Source organism: Schistocerca serialis, chromosome 8 (assembly GCF_023864345.2).
Source record: "Schistocerca serialis cubense isolate TAMUIC-IGC-003099 chromosome 8, iqSchSeri2.2, whole genome shotgun sequence".
NCBI classification, from domain to species: Eukaryota; Metazoa; Arthropoda; class Insecta; order Orthoptera; family Acrididae; genus Schistocerca; species Schistocerca serialis.
Window position 1 is genome coordinate 430,329,671 of NC_064645.1, and position 18,383 is coordinate 430,348,053.

At 44.5% G+C, this 18,383-nt stretch overlaps 1 protein-coding gene across 1 annotated transcript in view; it reads right to left on the bottom strand.

Annotated features, from left to right (window-relative positions):
* LOC126417051 (gamma-aminobutyric acid type B receptor subunit 2) overlaps positions 1–18,383 on the bottom strand; it is a 430,259-nt gene that overhangs the window by 148,805 nt on the left and 263,071 nt on the right. The window contains exon 10 of the mRNA XM_050084943.1: positions 12,840–13,080. Coding sequence (XP_049940900.1) covers positions 12,840–13,080 — 241 coding nt within the window. The remainder of the gene's footprint in view (positions 1–12,839; positions 13,081–18,383) is intronic.

Consider the following 18,383-nt stretch of genomic DNA (forward strand, 5'->3'; position numbering starts at 1 on the left):
AGACAGAAAGATAACGCATGACTTTCGGAGAAAGGAAGACATAAAAAAGCAGGCTAGCACAGGCAACAATGTCATTCCTGTCCAAGAGAAGTCTACTGGTATCAAACATAGCCTTTAATTTGAGGAAGAAATTTCTGAGAATGTATGTTTGCAGCAGAGCGTTCTACGGTAGTGAAACATGGAGTGTGGTAAAATCGGAATAGAAGAAAATCGAAGCGTTTGAGACGTGGTGCTGCAGAAGAATGTTGAAAATTGGGTAGACTGATTGAAACCAGGTAGTTAAGGGAAGGCAGGATACGGTTACGATTGTAGACGGGGCCGTAACCAGTTACTATTGCTTGCCTTTTACAGTTACACACAATTTATTTTAAGTCAGTAATTCCAGACTCAGCAATAAATAAAAAATACCACACGTCATTAATGAAGGAATAAACAACAGTGTAAATAATAGTGTTTTCAGTGAGTTACAATTTATCAAATCACCATTAAATACAGATACAAACGATACTGTTTTAAAAGGAAGCCACTGTGATCTGGGCAGAAGGCCTTACACGCCCGGAATGGCAATAAATTAAGAATTGGTTAAAACTTGCTGCAACTTACAAATTACAGGAGTTGAAATATTAAAGGCAAGTCACCACAATCACAGCAGAAGGCATCTGACGCCAGGAATGGCAGTAAATAAGGTTTTAAGGCTTACTGCTAAAATAAAAATACCAAATTATAATTTTAAAACAAATGACCACAATCGTGGCTGAAGGCCAGAAACGGCAATAATATAAAAAAATTTCAAATCTATTGTAAAACAGCAATTTTAATAGCAAAAGTTAATTTAAAAAAAGCAACTGATCCAGACGGTGCTCCAGGAATCGACCACTGAGAAAGTCCGGCAACAAACACTTTCTCGAGTGATCAGACAGCAAAGAGTTGCATTCACTTCACAAGATGGTAACTCTGACTAGTGACATCCTAACGAATGACTAATGATAATATTTCTGAAGCTACCTGACGTCCGGTGAACCAAATGCAACGATGGAAAAACACGGCAAATCTGGAATCGGTGGTCTGCCCTACGTCCCAAGAATACTGTGTTTAGAGCACCCGAAACGAGAAAGGAACCACTACCAGCAGAGTAGAAGAATCACCCCTGTTCTTCGCCTCGGCGACACTACGAGCAGCAAGACGAACCCAAGTCACTGGAGAATCGCGAGATATCGCAATGGTGGAGGTTTCTCTACTTGGATTGAAATGCACTCCACTTAAAGCTTGCTGGATCCGGTTTACGACGAGTTCGTGCACCCTCGTGACCACAGCCCTTCCATCCGGCAGTCCATGCGTGCCGCCAGCAGTCCCAGCGTGTTCTCGCACTGAGCTGACCTGAGTCCCCAACCGATCTGGCCCACTCACACCACCCGGAAAAACAGCGACGTCGCCCCAAAGATAGGGCAACAGTTACTACATATCGATAATGGCCGCTGCTGCTACTAGTGGACAGGCAACACTTGCGAAACCGAGTGGCGCCAGTCAACACGAGAAGAAGACAAACAACCACAACCATGCCAACTAAACGATACCGTCTGGCCTCCAACAGAGGGCGGAAACCTACAAACAGCATCAACACGAGCGGCAGCACAACCCACTCATAAGGTAAGGGCTAAGGAGGTTCTCCAGAGAATCGGCGAGGAAAGGAATATATGGGAAAACACTGATGAGAAGAAGGAACAGGATGATAGGACGTCTGTTAAGACATTAGAAAATAACTTCCATGGTACTAGAGGGAGTTGTAGACGGTAAAAACTGTAGAGGAAGACAGAGATTTGGATACAAGCAGAAAATATTTGAGGACTTAGGTTGCAAGTGCTACTCTGAGATGAAGAGGCAGGACAGACAGGAGATAAATGCATAACAGGCCGCACCAAACCAGTTAGGAGGCTGATGAGTCAAAGAAACTAGCAGGATCTGGGAGCAGATCGCTGTAGTAGGGGTGCGGGGGTGGGGGGGGGGTGCCGCTGCTGCCATCCACGTCCGTTCCTGTGGCAAGCTTCGATGATAACGAACTCTCTTCTCGGCAGGAGGGAGGTCACAGAAATTCTGTGCACCACTTCATGCACTCCGAGCAGAACGGGTGCACACCCTTCCCGCGTGCAATCTACGATGGTGTCATGGGATCCGTGGTTACCATCTTCCTGGAGCTGTGTGCCGACGCAGCTGTGCGATAGCCCTCGCTGTAGCTGACAGAATGTGCTGCCCGACTGCAAGCCGCTTGATGACCGGCGCATTCCGCGGCAGAACATCACAGCCAACGCTGGCTGCCTGAATGTCGATGTATTTTGTTGACAATAAATTTTTGACGTTTTAATAACGGCTTTATGCAACCCGCGGTCCAGGGATAGCGTCTTTGACTATAAATCAAACTACGCCCTGTGTGCAGAATTGAAACCTAGCCATTGATTAAATCTATGTAAAGAAAAATATAAATGTTCGTTTGTTCAAAATCGTGTATCTCCAAAAGTTCTTGACCGACTGCTTTGAAATTTTGAGACAACGTTGAATTATAATACGGGCGTGTTTTTAGGCATCTAATTCTTAGAATAGTGATACGTTATTAGCACACAGGAAAGTTGTATTTATGACTTACTGGTTTATGATTAGAATACTGCTAAGGAATATGCATTTTCAATAACAATAAACAAGGCTCAAGGTCACAGAGACGGCGGAAGAGCAAATGGACAGAGGAGTGGAAGGAAATGGACATTGAAGATGGAAGGAGGAGATGGACAGAGAGAGGGGATAAGAAGACATGGAGACGAAGGTGGAGGAGAAGAGAGGAGGGATGGACACAGACAGAGGTAGAGAGAATGTGCAGGAGAAGATTGGGAGAGAGGGCGGACGAGAAGATGGACATAGAGAGGGAGATGAGTTGACGGACAGAGGGAGTGGAATGGAGGACGAGATGGACAGAGAGAGGAGGGAGGGGACAGAAGCAGGGGAGAGAAACAGATTACGACGTGTATACAATTCCCACACGTTTTCTGTTTTCTTTCTTTTCCATTTAAGCACAGAGCCACAGAAAAGCGTGGCCAGGTTCAATTCCGCAAATATACCAAAACTGACGACAAAACTAAATAAATATTATCGCAGAAAAATCACAAATACTATGTAATAAACTAATATGATCTGCGAATGTTATAGTAATTTCTGTTCCTTTTGGAAAACGACCGCACACACTTTACTTTTGTTTCTTGGTAATGTAAGAAGTCACTTTGTGACGATGCACGAAAACGTTTAACTTCCATATAACATTTAGACTAATTAGAACATTTAGACTAATTAGAATCAACTCCTATATTCATGTAGTGATATTTGTCAACGATTTATGCAAATTTTATAGGAGAACATTGGCGCAGAGGTCGACGCCATTGTTCTAAATAATAACGGGCCATAGTCATAATAAATGTCTTAATATTTGCTAATTTTGACAAAAAATAAATGTAAATAAAGGAGATTTCTCTTGATTAGCTGTTCTTCTTTCGAAACAGTAAAAGTAATCAGTTTTTCCAATATTCAATCGTATTTGAATAACGTGATTTCAAAAGGATTTTTGATCCCTGCTTAATGGAAGCAGTGAGACTCTCACAGGTAATTAATAATGCAGCTGCATATCTCGAATACTGTATGCTGGTGGTGTCTTTTAACATAAAAACAGCGTGTCGGGGAAACTAACTGCGAGAAGTACCATAACTGAGTCAATGATGTAAATAATTTTCCAGCTGTGAAGCAGGCAGAATATTATTAAATCCAACTTGTCATAACATATAAAAACCAAAATACATAACATACGAAGAACCACCACAAGGTATAGCTAGTGTTGAATAGAAAGGACATGTGGCTTGTAATTGAAAAAGTGAAGTGTTCATCTCTCCATAGGCAAAAAGAGTCCGGATTAGTCCCCCAGCTTGGACCTCCGGGGGCTTGGGTGGGGGGGGGGGGGGCTGCCAATGGGGATGTGACCACGAGGAAAAGAAATTATAAACAATAAATAAGTAATATTCTACGAGTTGGAGCATGGAATGTCAGAAGTTTGAACGTGGTAAGGAATCTAGAAAACCTGACAAAGAAATTCAGTTACTCAGTCTGAATATTATTAGAGTCAGTGAAGTGGAACAGAAAGAAGAAAAGGATCTCTGGTCTCATGAATATAGGGTCATATTAACTACGGCTGAAAACAGTAAGACTTGTGTAGGATTCGTTATGAGTTGCCGGCCGGCGTGACCGAACGGTTCTAGGCGCTTCAGCCTGGAAACGTGCGACTGCTACGGTCGCAGGTTCGAATCCTGCCTCGGGCATGGATGTGTGCGATGTCCTTAGGTTAGCTAGGTTTAAGTAGTTCTAAGTTCTAGGGGACTGATGACCTCAGATGTTAAGTCCCATAGTGCTCAGAGCCATTTGAATCATTTTTTCGGTATGAGTATGAATGTAGGGCAGTGAGTGAACTACTGCGAGCAGTTCAGAGACAGGGTATTTCTCCTGAGAACTGATACCAAACGAATACCGACAAAAATATTTCAGTAATACATTCCGACCTCGAAAGCTGATGATGAAGAGGTAAGGAAAGTATTTGACGATATTCAAATGGTAATTCAATATGTGAAAGGAAATGAAAATCTAACAACCATAGCAGATTGGAGGAAATAGAAGAAAGAGTTACTGGAGAATATGGGCATGGTAGCAGAAATAGGAGACGAGAAAGCACAATTGAGTTCTACAGTAAATTAAAAATTGTAATAGCATATACACTGTTCACGCTTAAGAGTATCGTACGGAACTACAAGTATGGAAAGAAGTGGGACAGTAAAGAACTGACGAATGATGAGACGTTTTTGAAGTTCGCTAAAATGACGATATTCCGATAAGGAATAACACAGCAGGCATTTCGGGCGAAGAGGAGTGGACATTTCCAGAAAAAGGTAATCACAGAAAGACAAAGATAAGTAGAAGGAAGGTAACTCCGTAGAAACCCTGGGTATTAGGTGAAACAGTTCAATCGATCGACGAAAGAAGGAAATATAAAAACGTTAACGGAAAGACAAGAAAATAGTAGCACAGGATATTCGGAAATTCCGTTACAAACTTCTAGGATTTGTAGTGGGACGTTAGTACACAATATTTTGAATAGGAACCCATGTTCGGGAGCGTACTTTTCGCGTGCTACAGTCGTCTGAAAACATGTCTGCTAAGTAGGTATGCAACCAAGTCACCTTGTTGGGGGGGGGGGGGGGGAGGGCGTTTACGTCGGATCGGCTGATGGCATTTGATGTGTAGCCTAGTTCTCTGACCTAGTTCGAACAGCATTCACGCATCTGTGAGAGTTAAAGCAACGTACTTGAGTACACGTTTGCAGAATACACGGACATGGTCCTTCTTTATGGAGAAGCTTACTGTAATGGAAGAGCTGCTCGTCGTCTTTATCAGGATCGTTATCCACAACGTCCTACTCTATCGCATACCCTTTTCGCCAACTTCATCGTCAGCGTCAACATTGAAGAGATATCACGTGACCGTCTGACGTAGTGCACGTCATCCTGTCATACGAAGACATAACATTTCAGGTCATGACGCAGAGCCATGGTCTGTTATGAACTGCAACGTTATAATAATTAAGGAGGACGAGCTTCCAACCTAGAGTGGCCAACTTTGAACGGGATGGGTGTGGTATTGCTGCACTGCAAGATCAACGAGCAGAAGTGGAACCTCCACCTGGTTGTCCACATCTTCCTTGCAAGTGTGACGAGCTGCAAGATCCACACCACATGCTGCATTTCCGCATGCTGGATAAACTTTGCACATCACAAGATCATTTTAAAGTTAATAATCAAGCCATGTCGCCAACCGCACGGATATTCGTGCACGTTAAAACGCTGCTTCCAGGACGGGGAGGTGCTCCGGCTGCGAATCGAATCCGCCAGGCGGATTAACGACGAGGGTCGGTTATTAGGCCCTCTGGATGTGACTTTTAGGCTGTTCTCTACATCTCACTAGCTGAATACCGAACCACTACTCAAGTTCCACCTCAATTACGCGATTAGCAAATATTTAGAAAAACTTTCCCCGCACTGTCAAAAGAATAACGCTACATTTAGACAGTTGAAATAGGGGGCGAGGTAATGGGGTGGTGACCGGAAGGGCATCTTGCGACCCATTAAATAAACCACGTCAAATCCGTCTATAACCATGCTGATCTTGCTCCGGTGTGAGACCGGGGCACAAGATAAATGAAGAAGAACCAGGTCATATTGGCCGCAATTCTTTGGGAACAATTACGACGCGCATAAAATAAGCAATGCAACACATCTTTTATGAAAGCAGATTGGTTGTATTCGGAATTCTAATACACCATATTATTCCCCACTATTTTAAGCATAAAAATCTATTTTTCAACATAATCTCCTTTCCATGGGATGGCCTTACGCCACCTTACTGGAATGGCCTGTATGCTTGCATGGTATCACTCTACAGGGCAATTTCGGAGACAACATCTCGCTACATCAACAACGTTCCCATCTTCCACATACTGCTTCCAGCAGAGTGCATCCTACATCAGGCCAAATAAATGGAAGTCGGAAGGTGCGAGATTCGAGCTGTAGGGCGGATGAGGAAGAACAGTCCAACGAAGTTTGAGAGTTCACCTCGTGTGAGCAGACTTGTGTGAGTCCATACGTTGTCATGGAGAAGGAGAAGTACATTTGCATTTTTGTGGCGATGGACACGCTGAAGTCGTTTCTTCATTTTCCCGAGGACAGAACTGTGTACTTCAGAGTTGATCATTGCACTATGAGGGAGGACACCTAATAGAATAACCCCTCCTAGAACATCATCGATGGGTGAGGGTGTGGCTTTCAATTTTTCCTTAGGAGGACAGGAAGTGTGGTGCCACTCCATGGATGGCCGTTTTGTTTCCAGTTGGAAGAGATGAACCCACACTTTCATCACCTGTGACGATGTACGACAAAAATTGTCACTAGCGGCGCCGTAATGCACAAGTTTCTTTTATGATTTTCTGTTATGCACGCATTTGACTACTCCAACTGGTGGAGGAGTGTGTCAGCATTACCAACAGAGACGTCCAGTTGAGCAGTGAGTTGTTTCATTACGATCCGTCGATCACCTCGAATGAGTGCGTCCGCACGTTCCAGCATTTCTGGAAACACAGTTCTGTATAGCAAACTGACACGCAAGAGATCAGACGGTTTGCAGTACCTTATTGCGATGATAACAGATGCCTCGCCCTATGAGTCACTGTGATATTCTTCATTGCCACATGTCGGTAGACATTCTGCAAGTGGCCAAGAATATCTGTGTTGCTCTGGTTTTCTTTCAAAAGACACTCAATGACAGCTCTCCACTTAGAGCACATCTCATTTACAGACACCATTCTGAAGGTTAAGTACAGAACCACCCCCTATCGGAACTTCATGAAACTATTGAAACGTGCGGGTTTCGTTTTCCTGCCATCATTATTTTACACCCTGTTTTTAACGTACTTCCACCTTACTACGTTAATTTAAATTACTACTGTCACTGAGTTGCTGCTTTGCCTGACCGTGAGCGGCTTTAACGGTGCGTATCGATATATCCCCTCTCGTAGAATCTTTGCTCGACTGCCATTACTTCCGCCGGCCAGTGTGGCCGAGCGGTCCTAGTCCCATAGTGCTCAGAGCCATTTGAACCATTGTTTTGCTATTACTTCCCGGTTGTTTTCTGTCGTGAGTGAGTTCGGGTCGCGAGTTCGGGCTGCCAGGCAGTTGGAACGCGTCTGGAGCGTAGTCCGGACTTGCCAGTCGGGGAGTTGCAATGCGGCACTAGTGTAGTCGGGTTGAGCAGCAGTGAGGTCTCCGTCGAAATGGCTCGCCCGACCATTGCCGCCACGCATCACTTGAGCCGGGCCACGGTCTTGGTGGATCGTCGGTGGGTCGTCCTACCGGACGACGCGTCTTGACTCGACGATCGTTCATGAGTCGGCTGTGTGTGTGTGCATCGACCCCCGATTTGTCTTCGTACGTGCTTAGTCACTGTTGGGTATCGTTCAGGTCTTTTTGCGAGTGTTTGTCAGGTTGTGTGTGTGTAATTGATGTTATCTGAGCTGACGACTATTTTAGAAGTTGTCGGCATTCTGAGAGGAGTCGGTCGGTTGCTGCGGACCAGGGAAGTTATCTCCGCGCGCTGCAGTCGGCTGGGTCCACTGGCGGTCCCTGCACAGTGTCGGAGCGTGTGTGGCGCTGTGCGATCGCTACGAGCTTCGTGGTTCACCGACCCAGGACGTCAAAGTTGAGTAGTGGTTTCAACCACCCAATCCACGCCCGTTCATATTGTGTGGTTCGTTTCGGTGGGTGGCTGTTGGGAAGGGTTCCTGTGAGCAACACCGAGTGTTTCTATTGCTGAAATTTAGCCGGCATGCGGTCCAATTAATTACATTGGTTGACTAAAATCAAGTGCACCAGCGGAGTTTTCTGCCGTGTGGCCGTTAGTCTTCCGGTTATCTGCCCTGGCCGTTAACGTAATATCAGGCAGCGTCCTTTCCCCACCTGTTGTCGCTGTCCAACATGGTGTGTAGTTTTGACAGCTTAATACACATTTCATTGTGGATAATCACGTTCGCGACTTTTGGTGTTTGAGTTCTCAGGTACCGATTGGTGGCAAGCAAGTCGTTTTGTCGGTCGGTCCGTGGCTGTCCCCTGGTTGGGTTGCAACGGATCAAGTGTAGTTGGTCTCGCCACCTGTCTCACCTAAGTGAACGAGGGCAGACCGACCTCCCTGGTGGCTTCTGAGTGCCGTTTTCTTTATTGTCCTTCTCACCGGTGCTTAATTGTCTGTTTGTAAGTGTTGTATACAAAGTTCCGCGTAGTCAGCGCGTACAAAACTTTCCCACTAGAGCGAGCCCCGCTAAACACAACAGCGCAGGCGCAGCGCTCGTCCGTCTCCGCACTACGAGATGGCGCTGTCTTAGAGACGGACCAAATTCTGCTTCCGCCGATCCGCGTATTAATATGTAACGCAGCCAATGAGATTGCTGCTAACGTAGAACCTTTTCTCCTCGCGGATCACACTCGCGCAACGATACCTGAACGCTCGAGATATTATAACGTGTGTACAGACCTCCGATTAGTCAGTCTGCATTAGTCTGTAGTCAAGTTTCAGTCTGCACCTAATAAGATTATCATATTCCTGTGCATAGCCATGAAGAGAAACGTATAGACACATTGTGAAGTATCAGAGATATGTGAGAATAAGATTAACGTGCCAAGACCAAAGCAACTTCAGATTGTCAATTGTAAACAGCATCTAGAATCGAGTTAAGTAAGGTTTATGATTTTTATTATTTTAATAAATGTGTGTGAAAATTAATCAAGTTCTGTTTAATGTTCGTCACTGTCAATCTGCTACTCTAAGCGTGCAAGTGGCATTTCTATCGTCTGACCTAACGGCAGAAGATAAACACGCCACGATAAGACCACGAGACATATTGCTGACACTCGCCTACCTCGTTAGAGCGACAAGTCAAATAATCTGATCGTGTGTGTACCGAAGGTCTTACAGTACGCACACCACACATGCGTTGTCAACTTGTTTTCTGTCAAGCCTGACATTAAAAAGTTGGTAAAAAATAAGAAACAACTCCATACCTCCCATTATATGTAAATAATTTAATCATTTTAGAACGGATATTTTTGTAGAAGTCAGTCGGATATAATGTACCAATTTTCGTATGATTTTCATTAAATGATTACAACAGACGAATGAACACAAAAACAGATTTTGTTTATTTTAGTGCACTATAAAAAAATTTGTATTTCAAACACAATGTCCAGTAGTCATTGATCCTCGCTTCAAAAATAGCCGACAATGTCTCTGTCACGAAAACGATTGAGAACTGATGCTGTACGCTATACAGCTCGTATCAGGATCCACAAATAAATTCGTCCTGTGCAAGCAGTCTTTGAAACGACATCACAATGCTCTCAAAATGGCCACAGCCCACAGTAGAGGGATTACGCGAATGAACAATGAAACTGTCAAACAGATCAACGATTTCAGCTCATCCAACGGCGGGACAGTAATCTATCATAGCCAGTGATTTAAAAAATGGTTGTCTTTACTGGATTTTATGTATTTTTGAATTTTGGAGAACCAATTGTGGGCCATCAGCCACTTAAATCCTTATTCTAGTAAAAATTTCGGTCTTCTGCCTTTGAAATGTTATGATAATTTATTTCAAAATCTTGGAAATTTTATTGTGGGCGTTCAGCCGTTTGTATTGCCTCTTGTTTATGTTTGTCAATTCACCCTTGCCGTGAGGCTCTCAGCCTCGCTGTGTATATATCTATGTTCATTATTTTATTTGCAGCTTTAACTGCATGTTGTTACCACTTGAGATTTATGTTGTTGCTTTAAGATTCCTTGTTTGGAGGCCTTCAGCCGTGAAGTAATTGCCTTTTGAAACTCATAGTTCTAAAGGTTCGCTATGTGCCGTTTTGGTTTAAAGGTGTTATTAAATTACAATAAATTACAATTTTACGTGAACCTGACCGACACTTTGTTTAGACCTTTCCACAATCCTAATCACCTGTTGTGCCCAGCGGGTTTAGCGGGCGTTTCAACAATAAGGCCTGAAGTGGAAACATGCCAGGCTGTCCCTCAACCGAAACAGGCCTAGAAAATATTTGTTTCTTTACTTATTTAGCGCCTCTCGCACCTTTATGGACACGGAAAAATAAAGCAAATAAAAAACTGTGTAACGTAGACTGAGAAGTTATCTGTGCGTAGATTACGAAATAACAGCGAGCATTTTGACGCTGTTACACATTCTCTTGCTACTAGAGTAAGCTCTTGACATTGCTGGCTCGACAGTTGTGGCATGGTTTATTTAGGCGACATATGTAAGAAGGCTGTTTAGGGTCTTATATTGGTAACGCGATCGCCACGTAGTGCTCTGTATGAAAATCACTGGTTGTGCTGTGCGCAGTCTGTGGCTGGGTGGCATTGTTGGAATTTTCAATTGTGGTGTTGGGCAGTTGGCTGTGGAAATCCACTACTTCCGTGTGCATTTTCTTTTACTGCTCAGATTCTGAGAAAAACACTGCAATTTTACTATGATGAACGATCAGGACTGTCTTTATGGACTGTGAGAAAATTTTAGCTTTTGACCAACATTGTATCAATAAGTGTGTGCATTCGATTTCTTTGTTATTGTAATTGTGAAAAAAATTTTAACAAATATGTATTGGCCAGTGCCCAAAACAATTTGTAAAATTTTTTGTGGGGAGCATGGGTGCTATGTAAGTAGGCTGTTTCGGTTCTTATATTGGTAACGCCAACGCCACGTAGGGCTCTTTATGAAAATCACTGGCTGTGCTGTGTGCAGTCTGTGGCTGGGTGGCATTGTTGGAATTTGCTATTGTAGTGTTGGGCAGTTGGCTGTTAACAGCGCATAGCGTTGCGCAGTTGGAGGTGAGCCGCCAGCAGTGGTGGATGTGGAGAGTGAGATGGCGGAGTTTTGGACAGAGACAGTAAATTTGTAATATTGGATATGATGGACTGATAGATACAGGGTGTTACAAAAAGGTACGCCCAAACTTTCAGGAAACATTCCTCACACACAAAGAAAGAAAATATGTTATGTGGACATGTGTCCGGAAACGCTTACTTTCCGTGTTAGAGCTCATTTTATTACTTCTCTTCAAATCACATTAATCATGGAATGGAAACACACAGCAACAGAACGTACCAGCGTGACTTCAAACACTTTGTTACAGGAAATGTTCAAAATGTCCTCCGTTAGCGAGGATACATGCATCCACCCTCCGTCGCATGGAATCCCCGATGCGCTGATGCAGCCCTGGAGAATGGCGTATTGTATCACAGCCGTCCACAATACGAGCACAAAGAATCTCTACATTTGGTACCGGGGTTGCGTAGACAAGAGCTTTCAAATGGCCCTATAAACGAAAGTCAAGAGGGTTGAGGTCAGGAGAGCGTGGAGGCCATGGAATTGGTCCGCCTCTACCAATCCATCGGTCACCGAATCTGTTGTTGAGAAGCGTACGAACACTTCGACTGAAATGTGCAGGAGCTCCATCGTGCATGAACCACATGTTGTGTCGTACTTGTAAAGGCACATGTTCTAGCAGCACAGGTAGAGTATCCTGTATGAAATCATGGCGGTGAATCGAGGAAGCACAGTACATACTGACGAAACTAAAATGAGCTCTAACATAGAAATTAAGCGTTTCCGGACACATGTCCACATAACATCTTTTCTTTATGTGTGTGTGTGAGGAATGTTTTCTGAAAGTTTGGCCCTACGTTTTTGTAACACCTTGTATATATATATTATGACTTTTGAACACTATTAAGGTAAATACATTGTTTGTTCTCTATCAAAATCTTTCTTTTGCTAACTATGCCTATCAGTAGTTAGTGCCTTCAGTAGTTTGAATCTTTTATTTACCTGGCAGTAGTGGCGCTTGCTGTATTACAGTAGTTCGAGCAATGAAGATTTTTGTGAGGTAAGTGATTTGTGAAACGTATAGGTTAGTTTAGTCAGGGCCATTCTCTTGAAGGGATTATTGAAAGTCAGTTTGCGTTGCGTTAAAAAATATTGTGTGTGTCAGTTTAAGCACAGTCATGTATAACTTTTCTAAGGGGACGTTTGAGCTGTTAGACAGTGTCTTGCTACTAGAGTAAACTCTTGCCATTGCTGGCTCGACAGTTGTGGCACGGTTTATTTAGGCGACAGCACTACTGGTGGAGACTGCGGCAGAGCTACGGCAGGCGGGGCGTACTTGAGTTTGCGGAAGTGCAGGTTGAAGGCGAGGAAGGCGACGGCGAGCGAGATGCCGACGACGGCGAGGCAGGCGACGCTGAGGAAGGCGGCCGGCTCGATGGTGACGACGCGCAGCCGGAACTCGCGCCGCGCCACGGGCACCTGGCCGCCCTGCCACGCCAGCGCGCCGCACCCGGGGCAGCCGAAGTCGAGCGCGCCCGTCGCGGGGTCGAACAGCGCCACCGTCACCACCTCGCCACCTGCCGCAGGAGAGCGCCTCGGAACACTCGCTGCCAGTGCCAGCCCAGAGGCCGTGCGGCGTAACATGTAATACAGGGTGAACAAGTGCTGTCACTCCAGAATGAGATTTTCACTCTGCAGAGGAGTGTGCGCTGATCTGAAACTTCCTGGCAGATTAAAACTGTTTGCCTTTCGCGGGCAAGTGCTCCACCGACTGAGCTACCCAAGCACGACTCACGCCCCGTCCTCACATCTTTACCTCTGCCACTACCTCGTCTCCTACCTTCCCAACTTTACTTGTTTTAATATGCCGGGAAGTTTCACATCAGCGCACACTCCGCTGCAGAGTGAAAATTTCATTCTGGAAACATCCCCTAGGCTGTGGCTAAGCCATGTCTCCGCAATATCCTTTCTTTCGGGAAGGCAAAGGTCCCGAGTTCGAGTCTCGGTCCGGCACACAGTTTTAATCTGCCAGGAAGTTTGCAAGTGTTGTCACTGCTCAGGGATGATGGACATGGGATAAACGCATCGATTTGAGATGAGGGATCATGGGCCGGAAACGACCAGGTCCTAAGTTACAAGTGAAAATCATTTTGGTACTTGTAGTATGTATTGTGGGCAACCGTCAGGGAGACCGTACGGGTGAAAATAAGGCAGATATATCTAGTACACCTGCGCTCTAAACTGCATACCTTAACAGCTTTAGGCTGTTGTTCATCTGCGACACTGTGAAACACATTTCTTCTACTGTAAGCCCTTTGTGAGCCGTGCGTGGCTTGTGTTCGTGCCACCTCTTACTTAACACTTTGTTTTTAGCGTACTGCCGCCTCGTTATATTAATTTTCTATTACTGGTGTCACTGAGTTGCTGCCTTGCCGGCACGTGAGCGGCAGCAGCAGCGCTTATTGCTATTGAATAATCCATTACTAGTGTAGCGCTTGACACAGTCACATCGATTAAATATTTGGGCGTAACACTGCACAGAGATATGAAGTGGGACAAGCATGTAATGGCAGTTGTGGGGAAGGAGATTCTGGATAGTCATAACTAATACATGTTGAAGTTGATCAATAGCCTCAAGACTAATCAGGGAGTCCCTGGCAATTAAGAACACCTCACTGACGCTAGAATTAAAGTGACTGAGAGCTCACTAATTCTGCAGTGAATACACTGCATCCGTTCGGCAGGGACCATAGTTCACTGCAACTTGCATGTGTGTTGACAACATTGGTTCATCTGTTGACCATGGAGTCATTGGTGTAAACCATTTCCAAATCCAGTAATGCATCAAGGATAGCCACGAACAGGCATTGGTAGAAGTTTGGGAAGATGTGGTTCATCTGTGAAGGAGACCGCTTATAAAACACTAATACGATCTATTCTTGAGTACTGCTCGAGCGTTTGGTATCCCTATCAGATCGGATTGAGGGAGGACATAGAAGCAATTCAGAGGCGGGCTGCTAGATTTGTTACTGGTAGGTTTGATCATCACGCGAGTGTTACGGAAATGCTTCAGGAACTCGGGTGGGAGTCTCTGGAGGAAAGGAGGCGTTCTTTTCGTGAATCGTTACTGAGCAAATTTAGAGAACCAGCATTTGAGGCTGACTGCAGTACAGTTTTACTGCCGCCAACTTACATTTCGCGGAAACACCACAAATATAAGATAAGAGAGATTAGGGCTCGTACAGAGGCTTATAGGAAGTCATTTTGCTCGTCCTATTTGGGAGTGGAACAGGGAGAGAAGATGCTAGTTGCGGTACGAGGTACCCTCCGCCACGCACCGTATCGTGGATTGCGGAGTATGTATGTAGATGTAGGCCCCGCCGTATTATCTTTGCTGGACTTCTATTACTTCCTGGTCGTCGTGTGTCGTCCAACGAGTTGGAACGCACCAGCAGTCCATTTCGGACCGGGCAATGAAGTTAGTCGGAACGCGCCACCAGTGGAGTTCGAACCTGGCAGTCGGACAGTTCGGACGCGGCAGAAGTTCGGTCGGGTTGGAGCGGCAGTGAGGTTCGGATATCCATGACTCGCCCGACCGTTGCCGGCAAACACGGCTCTGGACGGTCTTGATTGACCGTCCGTTGGTTGTCTTACTGGACGACGTGTAATTGCTCGCCGATCGCTTATGGGTTGGCAGTGTGTGTCTCAACTCGTGGTTCGTCCTGGTGGTTGCACAGTCACTGGTTTTAGCATTGGTCGCGTTCTTCGTCCAAGTGTTTGTCAAATTTTGTGTAGCCTCTGATATTCACTGCCCAGTTATTTTAGTGCTGGCTCCGTGCTGATGTGTAGCAGTTGGTCGGTTGGCGCAGTCGCGTTGCAGCACTAGTGGGGCATGCAGCGCAAGGGAGGCGCGAACAGCCATCACTCGCCGATGATTTTCGACACACTTGATTTGAGTGGGGCCGACTTTGGTTGATCGTCGGTCGGTCGTCTTGTCGGACATATTTGGCCGGCAAACGCTTATGGGTGGCTGTGTGTGCCGACTCATGATTTCTTCCTTTTTTGCTCAGTCACTGCCGTCAGCATTGACTAGTTTTTCGTGAAGGTGTTCGTGAAACTGTGTGTAGTTTATCTGGTTTGACTGACAAGTTATTTAAGGTTGTCGGCGTACTGGCTCTGAATTGGTCGGTTGGGGTGGAATAGGGAGGAAGGACAGGATAACCATCACTCGCCCGACGACTGCCGACACAAACGCTTGAGTGGCAACGACCTTGCTTCGCCGTTTGGTCAGTCATCTGATTATACCACGTGCATTTGGGTCGTCCACCGCTTATGGGTTGTCTGTGATCCGTTCTGGTTGTAGTTGCAATCTCCGCTGTTAGCATCGCTTGAATTTTTAATGCAAGTGTGGAGCGGAACTGATCTTGATCATTGGTCTGTTGACTGTCTGTCGGTTGAGTTCCCGGCGGATTGAAACTGTTTGGGCCGACTGCCTGTCTCACCTAAGCGAGCGTTAGTGCTCGAATTCCAGTCTGACCCTCAAACATCTGAGCGCCCTTGGGCGTACTTCCCCTTTTTTTAAATTTCTTCTTGTTGTTTGTACTTGTATGGCTTCTAGCCGATTTTTTTAATTAGCATTGTTTTGCTCTTAGGGCCTTCAGCCTAGTTTAAAGAACTGTTTCACGTAAGACGCTGGCATTTTAAAGGTTTTAATGTTGTTGAATTTTAAGTGCTGGCTTGTTGGCTTTCAACCGATTTTGAGTTTCACTTGTCTCTAAGGCCTTCAACCTAAATTAAAGAACTGTTTCACGTAAGGCCTTGGTATTTTAAAAAATCAATTTAAGTGTTAGGCCTTCAGCCGATTTGAATTTAACTTGTTACTTCAGCCTAACTAAAGAACTCTTTTAAGATGAGGCTTGCCTTTTAAATTTCTGATTATGCTTCCGTTTTTAGTTATTGGCCTTCAGACGTTTTTAAATCAAGGTGGCTTTCAGCCGGTAATTATGTCCCAAAGATTAAAGCTGTGTGTTTTAAAACATTTTTTGGGATCTTGTAATGTTTGATGAAATAATAAAATTGTATGTTCGAGTATAACTGACAGCCCATTATTTTGGCCCCTTTCGACAATTTATACTATCTGTCCTGTCCTGCGGGTTAAGTGGGGTGTCTCACTTTGCTTTAAATATAGGGTGTCTCAAAAGAAAACAGGGGTTGAAGTATATCGGTAAAATCGTTATTTATTATTGAAATATACAGTTTACGAACCTACTTCTTAAAATAGTGTCATTTGACCCCTTAAGGCCTCATCAAATTTCTAGATTAAACATAAAAATCCAAAATCATGTTGCTTTAGAGGTAGTTTTTTTTTCAGGCAATTTTCAGCAGTCGATATATGACTCAAAAAACTCATGATACTGAACTGCATTAGCTGGATTTTATTAGTACTAATGGTTTCAGCCGTAATCTATCATCTGGTATGAAAATCAGTTAAAACATTTCATTTGTCATAAGAACTGAAACACAAAGCATTGGCATTGAATATTTTAATCCAAATGAAACTTGTAACATGAAACTCTTTCATAGCATTTACAAGTGCCGCAGTCGTCCTATTCATATGAGATATGTTGTTGTCATCTCATATGACTAAGACAATTGCTGCACTTCTAAATTCTATGAATGAGTTTCTTATTACACGTTTCATGTGAAATAAAATATTCAATGCTTTCTGTTTCAATATTGATGACAAATGAAATATTTTAAATAATATTTTCGTACCAGGTGATGGTTTACGCCCAAAACTGATAGTACTAATAAAAGCCAGTTATTGCCGTTCAGTGTCATGAGATTTTTGTGAGCTTTAGAAGTACTCGAAATACTCAGGAGAATGCAGCGCTTGTCAGAAGTTCTGGTAGCTCCATGAAGAATCAGCATCTACCGGCAACGGCATTCAAGAACAATTAACCAGTTACTAGCGCAGCGTTGATAAGATGCGGATTCGCGACACTCGGCATTAGGGGGTTAAAAGAAATTCAGCACACCTACGACACTCATTTAGACGATGAAGAAGTAGCATATACGCCACTTTGACTACAAATATCTTTCTCAATTTCTACAGAGAAGTCGGGTTATCAACATACACTTTAGATTTGACGTATCCCCATAAGAAAAAATCCATGGGGCCCAAATGGGTTCAAATGGCTCTGAGCACTATGGGACTCAACTGCTGCGGTCATCAGTCCCCTTGAACTTAGAACTACTTAAACCTAACTATCCTAAGGACATCACACACATCCATGCCCGGGGCAGGATTCGAACCTGCGACCGTAGCAGTCGCACGGTTCCGGACAGCGCGCCTAGAACCGCGAGACCACCGCGGCCGGCAGGGCCCAAATGTCGACTGCGTTGGGACCACTTTATGCCACCCCTGCTGTAAATCAATTTGCCAGGGAAAATTTCATGAGTGTGTGTGCTGTAGCCTCGTCGTGCTTAAAACACGTTCTTTGGTTATAACCAGGACAGTTTTGCAGTTCAGGCACGAAAAAATTCCTTGATACCGTCAAATAATGGTCCAAATTCACTGTAACTGCACGACCGCTCTCCTCCTTGGAAAACTACGGACCAATTATTCCTCGAACTGTCATAACAACCCATAGAGTAACTTTTGGCGAAAGTTTCTCTTGCTTCTTTATAGATGTCGCTGCACTCCAGTAGCGGTAATTTTACCTATAGAGCTGACCACACAGGCGAAAATGAGACTCTTCAGAAAACAAGATGCTGTTAAAGAACTGCAGCCTATGTCCGGCATCTTGAGAATTTAATTCTTGCACCAACTGGATTTTATAATGGTGCAGTTTAAGTTTTTGCCGTGGAATTCGGTGCA